Source organism: Apis laboriosa, unplaced genomic scaffold (assembly GCF_014066325.1).
Source record: "Apis laboriosa isolate Shangri-la unplaced genomic scaffold, ASM1406632v1 scaffold18_cov149, whole genome shotgun sequence".
NCBI classification, from domain to species: Eukaryota; Metazoa; Arthropoda; class Insecta; order Hymenoptera; family Apidae; genus Apis; species Apis laboriosa.
The window spans coordinates 2,226,071-2,236,964 of NW_025222233.1; the positions used below are offsets into that span (position 1 = coordinate 2,226,071).

The following is a 10,894-nucleotide window of genomic DNA, read 5'->3' on the forward strand; positions in this document are numbered from 1 at the left end:
TTCTATTTTCACTACGAAACAATTTTCGTTCTCAAACGCACGAAAAATAATTCTCGAAAGCGTATTTTTTTTATTTTCTAAGATTATAATAGAAAAAAAATGTAAGAACAAAGTGGAAGGGTTAAACGATGCGAATCGCAAGACGGAGAAAGTTACGTCCGCGATGGGTCAAAAGAACACCGTTGAAGGGCAAGCTGGAGGAGATCGAAGGGGGAGAAGAAACAGCAAGATTGGAACGGGTCCGGCGCCACAAACGCTTTGAAATATTTAAAGGAACTGTGCGCGGGGAAGAAAGAAAGGGGTACGGGTGCGCGTACCTTTATTTTGTTTGGTGCGCGGGTGCTCACGGGAAACGAGGATTACTCATGAATTGGCGTTAAGCCAATTCTATACGCGACACGTCCCGTCAAAGCGGGTCGTTAAGTCGACCCGCTTCCTCCAAGCCCCTCTTCGTCTCTTGTCTCTTCCCTTGCGACACTTTGTGTCCACTCACACTTGCCTCGATCTCGTTTCGATTCAATCCTGATTCAAGCACAAACACCCGTGCGACCCTTCTCGTTAAACTTTCGATTCCAAGAATCGAACAGTCGTCGTCGATTTTGCTCCGCCCTTAGATAGACCATTTATCTTTATCATCCTCCCTTGTACCGTTAAAGGAAAATTACTTTACACGCCGATCGACGGACACACCAGTGTTCCAAGTTAAGAATTCTCACTTACGATGAACGACACGTATTAAACGTATATACGTATATATGATTTTAGGAGAGAAAAACGAGAAAATCGGCTCGAATGAAACGAAACGAAAAGAACGACGAAGGACAGTGCACGCGACAAGTGTACAAGTGTATCGACGTCAATCGTTGCCTCGAAGGCGCTAACTACCAAAAACTAAAACGAAATCGATGAGGGGGTATATAAGTATATAGCGTGGACACAGCGTGTCGTGACAGGTTTACCTTTCATCGGTGTCACCTGCCGGGCTCCATAATTCTCGTGAACGCGGTGGTTGGTCAACGCCGCTGCCCCGGCCGCGATCCTCCTCCCCGTCGCGATCGAGGGGTGCCACCAGCAAGGATCGAGAGAAGCAACGACGATCGCGAGATATCTGTCGGCGGTATGCACGTGGATCACCACACAACGCCCGAATTTTTCCCTCCGAATTTCGAGGTCATAACAAAACGACCGTGTTGCCGGCCGGTCGTACGGCCATATTGTCGCCTCCTCTTTCTCTTTCTCTCTTTCTCTTTGCTCTCCTCGCCTCTTCATGCTCCCTCCTCGTTTGTCCATCACCGGTCCCAGCTGGTCGTCTTTCTCCCGTCCCCGTGGCACCCCTCCTCGCGTCTTTCTCGCGCCACCAGAACCAGCAAAAATCAATGCGACGTAACATGCGCCCTGACACCCGGATCTTCCGGTGTACCGACCGAACTTTCACTTTTTCACCCGTTTTCTTTATTATTTACCCGAGAGTAAACTTGAAACTTCTTCTCCCCCTCCCCTTCCCCGAATATATAAATTCGCGTATACGCTTTGGAAATTGAGGAAAGGAAGAATCGTTCGAGGAGGGAAATTTAACGAATTTGAGATTTGAGATCGGTTCGAAGAGTGGCGAATATTAAGAGAGAAAACTAGGGCAAGGTTGCACGCTCTGTGGATAACGTTTCGAATCGTTCCCCCCCGAGAACTCAAGAGAGGAATTAACGTTGATCGAAAGGAAAGAAGGTGGTTATACGGGGTTCGATGGGAATGGACTCGTTCGATCGAGCAGCGCGTGTAAAAAAAAGAAAGACGGCGAAGTGACGAAAGAGAAATTGCCTACTGTTGGTACAAAGTCAGGGTCGCATCGCGTATGCGAAATTCCGGTATCCGTCGGTAAAGGGCAAGCGATGGGGGTGCAAGGTCGAGGGAGAAAATCGATGAGGAACTCGGTGGAGACGATAGATCAGCTTGGCCTGGTTTTTCACCCTCCGAATAGAGAATTCCCTGGTCGGTAACGCAGTATCGATGATATTTTTGGAAAATTTTCCAACTTTTCTCGACTCTTCGTTTTTAAATTCATTTTTTTAAATTCATTGCGAAGTTTAAACACGAAGTTTAAAAACAATCGCTAAATCTTTCTTTCTAAAAACGTTAGAGAGGAGACGCGCCCTTTTAAATAAATCCCCCCAAGGGAGGAAAGATTTAATTTTTCGTCCACGCTGATAGATGGAGGATCAAGTAGTAAGAGCCCGGGCTCGACGTTAATTCTACCGGAATATGGATATTCTACTTCGCAACTTATGCACGAACTTCTAATTAACCTGGTTCACTGAATTTCACGTCTCGCAAAATAGAAATTTCCCGGGGCAAAGATTCGGGGGGCAAGGTTTTAAAAATGTCAAAGGTATCCACATATCCGCACTGCTGTTTCCATTATATACACCATTTCTCTCGATCGATCAAACGAATTGATCTTTCGTGCAATTTCGTTGCGATGAAGAAAGTGCGAAATTATTTTTAAACGAATTCTTCGAACAATTTCCAACGACGCAATTTACAACGCAACACCCGATATATATATATATAGAGAGCGGCCGGGACGAGTCATTTCGAAGGGAAAGGAAGGAAGGTCTCGCTAGAAAGACGTCGTTATCACTCGCTAAATTAATTATTTATCCTTGGTATCTTGGAGCTGGTTGGCCGAGCGTTAACCGAGCGACACCAGCGTCCCGTTAATAGCCATCAGGCGTGATCATTTACACATGGAATCGATCGGGCGCTCGTGAACAACGACATCGAAGCAGACAGGCAGAACCGATTTCCTAGCGTTTCGATTTCTCTCATCGACCTGAATTGCTATTTACGAGCTCAAGGAAACGTTAACGAGTCGAGAATCGAGAGGCACGATCGGTTGTTGTATCTCTTAAAGAAAAACTGGAGGAGGGATCTCTCCACGATTGTAATTTATTCTCACCTTGTCCTCCGCCTCGTCGGCTCGACCCTCCGCTTCCAACACTCGCTGCTCGAGTTCCGAGAGCTGGAAAAAAAAAAGAAGAGAAAGATCAGCTAACATTTTCTTTCTTCTTTTAGATGGAAAATAAATTTTCTCTTAATTTAAATTTTAACTTGTCGAGAACAATATTTTTCTTTTCAACTCAATTTTTCTTTCGCAAAAATTCGATCGAAACGACGATCTTCCAAATCTCGAATCGTCCCGATTCGTGTACGCTCCGCATCTATTTCGGCGTAAATGTTGGATTTTGGGTATGAAAAGAGCGCAGTAGACGCGTCTACGGGGGAGAAAAAAATGAAATATTCATAATCCGACGAGATATCGAGAAGCGAAAGGGAAGAGAGAGATTTCCACGACGGTATCTCGCCGTCATCTAATTTTCCTTCCAGCGGGAAAACTTCCATCAAAGTTGCTCAAGTCCATAGCCCGATGGCTGGATGCCTGGCTGACGAGAGTTTAATGGATACCATGGACTTAAGCGGTACCACGAAACTTGCTTGATCCGTCAAAGATTGATACGAGCGCCGCTCCTCCGCCACGACGTGGACATATTCCCGTGGTCTACCAATCTTCAACGGTAAACCGACGTTTCCTCCTCCGGCGATTGATTCTTCCACTAAACGATACCAAATTATACTCGAATCTAAATTTAAATCTAAATTAAACGAATCAAAATTAAAACGCTAACACCTCGAGCGTTCCACGATCCATCGAGTCAGCATTCGAATTGTTGCGGCAACTTGAACGGCGATAATATTTATTTATTTTTTGATTCTTTTAGAATATCGCTTCATAAATAGGTTCCTAAGCCCTTCACGTATAATCTTATGAGGTGTAATCTTATCTTATGAGTAATTATCTTATGGTAATCTTACGAACGCACCGAATGCGCGGGTCTGAGTTGCTGGTTCGACCGAGCGAAACAGGCGTGCCAAAGGGTCAAGTTCCATTAAACGGACGAAAGCTAGCGAAAAACTCGATCTCCTCGGCCGGTGTCCCAGAAGAGTCGTGCGGGGAGGTCTGTTTTCTCTCCGCGGCAACTGTTCGCAAAAATAATGGGCAATTCATTCGATACGCGGCCGTGATTTAAGTCTCCCCGGAATTAGCAGGGCGGGCCATTAAACCGAGGCGGAGAATCGGACTCCCCGCGCCCGTTCGCTCTTTCCACCGTTGAAAACCGGCTAAAAAGTATCTCCCGCGGTTGACCCCCGGGACACTATGAATTGCTCTTTAAACCCGCGCCTCGACCCGTATATTAACCTCCGTTTTAATTAATCACCGCGGCCGGGCCGGCCACGGCGACGCCTGCGTCGTTTCCGCGACGCGCGTGCCGCGAAACGAAACTTATTATCCCGTTATACGCGCTCCAAAATTTCTCCCTCCCCTCCCCCTCCGCTCCCCCAAATTTATCTCGCGTCCACGGAACCGCGCGCGTGCGTTTACACAACAAGGGCCAGCCGCCGATCAAATAACCCGCCTACTACCTACGGTTAACGAGAGAACGATTCATCGTCGCTCGACAATTGACACGGGTGAAACGTGCGAAACCGTCTGGTGGCGAGGGCCGTTCGAAACGCGGTGCATACTTTAGTGCACGCGTCGGCGATGTATATATACGGGCAGAGTGGAGAGTACGGGCGAGTGTTAACGAGTGTACCGATGTATCACGGTTGATCGGTAAATAATAGGTGCCCAGTTGCGCATTTATAGCAAACGAAAAGCGGGGGTTGTACAGTGGCAATGCACTAGTACTGTGGCAAAAGATAGAGAGAAAGGGAGAGAGAGAGGGAATAGGCAAAGTCCTCCAATTACACGAAGCGAGTTTTCCACCGATAGATAAGCGCTGCCAGCAGGCTTGCCAATCATCGGTGATGAAGGAGGGAGAGCGACGCGTTGGGTCGACGACGCAAATACAACCGCAAATACGGGGGTGGCGGGGAGCAGGGCGAGGGCAAAGGGCGTCGAACGAGACGTTCGATCGCGGGCCTTCTGGTCTTGGTCGTGCGTGAGAATTGAGTCGCGAGGACGGGCTCGACGACGGGCTCGGGGAAAGAAAGCCGAAGCAGGCAGCCGAGAGGATCTCATCAGGAGGGTGCACGGTTAGTGGCATCTGGCGTTGAGAGGGAAGGATAGAGAGAGAGAGAGAGAGAGAGAGAGGGAGAAAGTCGAGAGAGGTATGAAAGGAGGGAAAGAAGGAAAGAAAGGAAGTGGTACGGTATCGAGACACGTAGAAAAGGGGGATTCCTGGAAAAAAGAGGGGGAGGGATAGGCGCGGATTTCCTCTGGCGTTAAAGTCGCGGCTCGACTCGAGAAGAAAGGACGTCTACGACGGAGGGATAGAAGGAAGGGTACATTAGCCGCAAACGGGATGCTCGGGGAATCTCTCAAACTGTCGTCAACGCTTAAGCTCTCCCTCTTTTCTCCCTCGACTCGCTCCGATTCGGCAATAACGGCTTATGAAAATCGTGGCCTCTCGTGTTTCGCCCATGTTTCTTTCTTCTTTCCTCGAAGGAGGAACGAACGAACGAACGAAAATTTTCCTCCTCGATCTTTCAACGAGTGACCCCTAAAATGATCTACGAGATCAAACGATTCGTTGGGATCGTTGTTCGAAAGCTAACGAGAAATTTCTCTTAAATTTCTTGAAGCTGTACCTTGTAAATTCTTTCGAATCGAAGAATTCTTTCAAGAGTAGTAGAGTAAAAGTAAGATGTACGGGCATGAGTCGTCATCGAGAGAGAACGCATTCGTTATGGGAATTCGTGCGTACTTGGAGTCATCTCGGTTGAAACAGGTGACAGTTGGTAAGGAAGAATGAAAGAAGGGAAAGAAAGAAAGGAAGAAAGAAGAAGCAGACTGAACGGTCAAATGAAAACGTCTGCGCGGAGTGGTATTCGATGTCGAGTGCGTCGCGGTATCGTTGGAATTCAAATCGAATCCCTCTCGAGCACTGGATACCTCGAGTGGAAATACAAAGAAGATTCACCGCGAATTGATAGAACCTGTGAGCAGCAATTTAACAAGCTTCACTTTATTCTTTTCTTTTTTTTTTCAACTCGTTACAGTTCGAGGAAACGAACGAGTCTCTTAGAATTCTCTAAAACGACGGATCGTTTAACCAAATACACTTAGACGTTTGCGAATGAAAGTTGACCGCGTCTGGCGAGCTCTCGATTATCCTTCGAGGAACAAAACTATTTACCTCGAAGAGAAGTGACTTTTAAATTCCATCGACGAAACGTCGAGACAGACGATGATGATGATTTCGTTATAAGCTCGAGGAACGTTGTTAAGAGGACGAGCCAACGTCATCCGGGACGAGGAAAAGTGGGCCAAAGAAGAAGATTAGAACGAACGAACGAATGAACAGCGTAGTGTAAAGGCAAAAGAATAGCCGAGAAAAAAAGAAAGAAAGAAAGAAAGAAAGAAACGATAAGTTTCGTCCCCCGTCGTTTTCAAAAGAGGGTGGAAAAAGGGTGGGGAAAGGCGGCGAGATTGGTTCGTTAATGTTATCGGTGGGTCGCGTGATGCGAGACATAAAGCACGGTGCGCGGCTTCTTGGGTTTCGTTTCTCTTTGTGCCCCCGGCGAATTTATGGCGGGCCGATGGTGTCGCGTGAACGAAAAAGAACGCGAGGGAGTATACGATACTACACGGCGCTGTCACCCTCCCTCTTTGAAAAATCGTCACGCGAATTCACGCTTTGTTCCTCATATATGGATAACGATCACGTCCAATCCAAGAGAATTTCTTCGAAACGCTTCCCCGATCAATGAAACAACGAAATCAATCCAACGTGGAATTTTTCATTTTTCCTAAAATATTTCCTCTTCTTCTTCTTTTTCCAAGCTACTTTCGTAGCTACACTTTCGTAGTCGCGTATTTTACGTATACAAACGCTCTAAATTATATCCGACAGATCTTCTCAACGTTTCCCTTCCGGTTAAAATCGCGAGCTGGCTAGAGGGAGCGGGTGGAAAAGCTGGCGAACGCTTTCATTTTTTATGAAGAGGGCCGAGCACAGCGTGCAGGTCTTTACGGAAGCGCATTAGCACTTCATGGAGGCTCGGTCGGCCTCCCTCGAAGAGAGAGAGAAAAAGCTTTCCTTCGACCGAGATCCCCACGGATCGCTCTCCCGTGCCTTGTATATTAATTATTTCGAGCGGAAAAGGGTAGAGCGGCACGGTCGGCGCGCCCCTCGCCTCAGCCAGAAGAAAATTACGGTCCGCAGGTGGACAGCGGCAGGCACCGTTGACCCAGATTCGTCACGTTCACCGCGCGTTATCAATTTCCATCTCGTCCCTATTAATTAACGTCATCGATTTACGATACAAAGCGATATGATACACAGCTCGCATATATATATATATATATATGTACGGATATAATATTATTTGAGAAGAGCACGCGTCGATAAATGAACGACGGCCAATCGATAACGGAGTGGATCGCCTCGTGATTTATTCTTTGTTACGAGAGGAGGGGAGGGGATTGAACCGGGAGATAATTGGAGGAACGTAAGGAGACGCTACGCAAGGACGAGAGACGAGTATTAATAATATTAAATAGGATGGTGGTTACAGAGTGGTTACAGAGTGGTACGCGTGTTCCTCTCGCCTTTGAAACGTAATTATAAGAGATAGCAAAGAAACGCTGTGTTTGATAACCAATAGAGGGAAGGGTAATCTTTTATCTTTCGAAGCGGTCTTCTCGCTTCGCGCCCAAGATCCCACGTGCGTGTTCCGAACAGGATATTCCGGTTAGAGCGACAGGAAGAGGCTCGAAGAAAAGGCGGGGATTAAGGAAACAGGAGGAGGGAAACTAGTTTCAACAACGGTGGATCGTGACCGAAACGAGGAAATTGTCACTTCCAGCCATTTTCCCGCGCGTTGACTTTGCCACAGGCTGGACTTTCCAAGTTAAATCTAATTCAACTTCCAATCTCAACTTGCACTTGGTTTTCAACGAGGCGCCAAGTTCGTAGCGGCGGAAAATTGTTTTAATCTTCTTTCCCGACCAGATTTTCCTCCTACACGTCCAGGAGAGGGAAGAAGCGTAACTTATATTCTGGTAAAACAAAAAAAAAAAAAAAAAGAAAGAAGAAAATTTTTATGCAAGGAAAGCGAAAAGTACCGAGGAGTCTTTTGTTCCATTCGTCTTTCATTGAAGCTTGTAGAAAAAAAAAAAAAAAAAAAGTGTCTTTAAGAGGAATGCTACCTGTTGTACCTTACCTTTCACCTCCAACGAGGTTTCATCCCGTTCCTTCTCGTCCCCGTTATCGCAGTTGAAATCTACCTCGTCTTTGAAATTATCGCGGTTGAAACCGTTACTACTCCCTCGACCCCTCCCTATCCCACCTCTTCGTATTAATTGCCCGTTTAAGAAACGACAAGGTACAAACCACCCTTGCGGGGAACGAATTCACCCTTTTCTCCTGGACACCCGTTTTTCTTCACTCGCCTTTTCGTCAAGAAATATCGCCTCCACTCGTTCCTTTCTTCGCGAAAAGGAAGAGGAGGAGAGGAGAGGAGAGATTAATCTCGCGCGTCCCATAAAAATCTCGAGATTCGATGAGATTCGAGATCGGGAGGAACGAAGCGAAATTCCCGAGGAGAGCCGGGCCAGAATCCTTTCTGGGACGCGTTATTTATTCAAAGCGGGGCGTCTGAATTTTTCCCGCTGGAGCGTGGGATTCGTAAAAATAGGCCGTCGAAAGATAGTCGAGATTTCTCTCTCTCTCTCTCTCTCTCTGGAAATACGTATATCCTGATTTCGAGCGTATCGGGGAGCATATCCTCGCAAGAGGTGTTGTTCGGAGGGCGCGAAACGGGACACGGAGAGGCATCCCCCAGTTAAAATCGATAACTGGATTTTCCGCGCGTAGGACGGGCCGAATTAATTTCCGACCATGCAAATTTCGTTATAACCGTGGACAATGCGGAAGGAGTGGAAGGCCGCGATGATATTAGCGCTTCTATTAGCGGATCAATCAATTACAATGGAAGCTACTAACGAGCGGATCGCGATCAACGATCCGTTTCACCTTTTTCACGCTCGACGGGCCGCGTGAAACGCCGCGATTCGACGCGTGCCGGTTGGAATTTCGATCCCGCCCCGGCCCTATTCCTAGGGAAACGTCACGTGTCACGCTTTAATTGGGAACGAAGCGGATAGTCGCGTCCCAATATCCCCGCTTTCATCCGATTAGAATTCGAAATCGGGGATCGGGATGTGACGGAAAACGAGAACGCGATAATAGCTCGATCGTTTAACGCTTCCAGTGATTATTATCAACCGACGTTGCTCTGTCGTTTACAATTAAATATGCACTTCTGATCTCCCCTTCGAATCGTGGAAATCAATGGGAATATTTGTTCGCGTTCGGGGATTGGAAATTTTCTGAGATCGTGTGAAAAAAAAAAAAAATTGAAGAGAAAAAATTCGAGCTTGTGTTAAACATGCACGGATTTGCAATATCGCGAAATGGGGTGGAAACGGCGGAAAATTTGATAGCGTGTAAAAAATACAGGAGGAGAATAATTGCGGGGTAGGGGGGTCGGAGGGAGGGCGGGATTGCGATGGGAATTGGGCACGTAGGCCGTTGAGAGGCGGGAAAATGAGCGCAACTCGTGGCCTGGCCACGCGATGCAATAACAATAACGCGACGATCGCGCTAACGATCGCGAGAACGGCGATGACGGCTATAATAAAGCCTCGCCACGGGACAATCGAATCTCGAGCAGTGGAGGAGCAGGAGCAGGGCGCGACGATTCGATCCGATACCCGCGTGGATTTCTCGCCGTGGAGTTCGATCCGCCTCGACGAGCACCTTTTCTCTCGCACCTGAGGAGAAGAAGAAGAAGAAGAAGAAGAAGAAAGAGACGAAGAAGTTGCTTCGAAAAGGAAACGAGCGGATTTTACTATCGCGAAGGAGGTAAAAAAAAAAGAAAAAAAGCTGCGAGGAGAAGATGTGTTTCGATATCGATAACGATACTACTCCCTTCCCCTGGACGTTTTTCCCTCGTCCCTCCCCCGTTTATTTGAATTTTAAATTTGAAAATTTAAATTCAACTCCTCCCACCTCTCCTCCCCTCCCCATACATTTTTTATCGCTTTAAACGATATCCGGACACGTCCAATCATCGACCGGCCAATTTTTTAACCGCCAGGTCGGCAAACAATTTCCTCCCTTTTTTTTTTTTTTTTTTTTAAACTTTACAAAAGCCTTTACACGCGGAACAATGTAATTTTGTCCCTCGTTTTTTTTGTCCTTCCCCTCCTCCGCTACCCTTATTGCCAGAGTACGTAAAAATAGGAGGAGGCCGTAGGCGCGTCGTTTTTTTTTTTTTTCATTTCGCAATATCCGAGAAATTTAATTTTCATTTCACGGTATTGAAAGCTTGTTCCGGGCGCCGGTTAATTTGCAGGGCGATCAACTCGATTTTTCGCGACGGTCAGGCGGCGAAAATCGGCCAATGGAAAATGCATTATATTTGCTTTATTTATCGCCGGCAGTGCGGTCAGATCGATTTATTTTGCATATTGAAAAGCCGGAGTGGGCGCATTTTGTTTGCGCCTGTCGCACGACTAAGAGGCGGCCTTTTGCTCGCCTCGTGTACAACACGGGGTCATGAATTTTTCAAGAGCACGCATCGCATTTTCCACGCGCCTGATAACGTTCGATCCAACATTTCGATCCCACTCTTTCATCTTCCGATCCTTCCGATGTCTTTAAACTATGCGCCGCTGTTTACGATTCTTCTCTTTTTTTACCTCTTTTTTTTTTTTTCCCCATTTCCGATTCTTCCGCATCGTTAGATTCCCTTAAAAAATAAATTATTCAAACTTTTAACGTTCGTATACGAGATAAAGATACGCGCCAACAACCTCGTCTTTTTTTTT

The 10,894-nt window shown here is 46.8% G+C and overlaps 1 protein-coding gene across 11 annotated transcripts in view; it reads right to left on the reverse strand.

Annotated features, from left to right (window-relative positions):
- The window catches only part of LOC122711824 (uncharacterized protein CG43867), a 90,917-nt gene that overhangs the window by 11,754 nt on the left and 68,269 nt on the right, over positions 1-10,894 (reverse strand). For all 11 annotated transcript variants that reach the window (XM_043930911.1, XM_043930909.1, XM_043930908.1 and 8 more), the window contains one exon: positions 2,954-3,016. In XM_043930911.1, the coding sequence (XP_043786846.1) occupies positions 2,954-3,016 (63 nt within the window). The remainder of the gene's footprint in view (positions 1-2,953; positions 3,017-10,894) is intronic.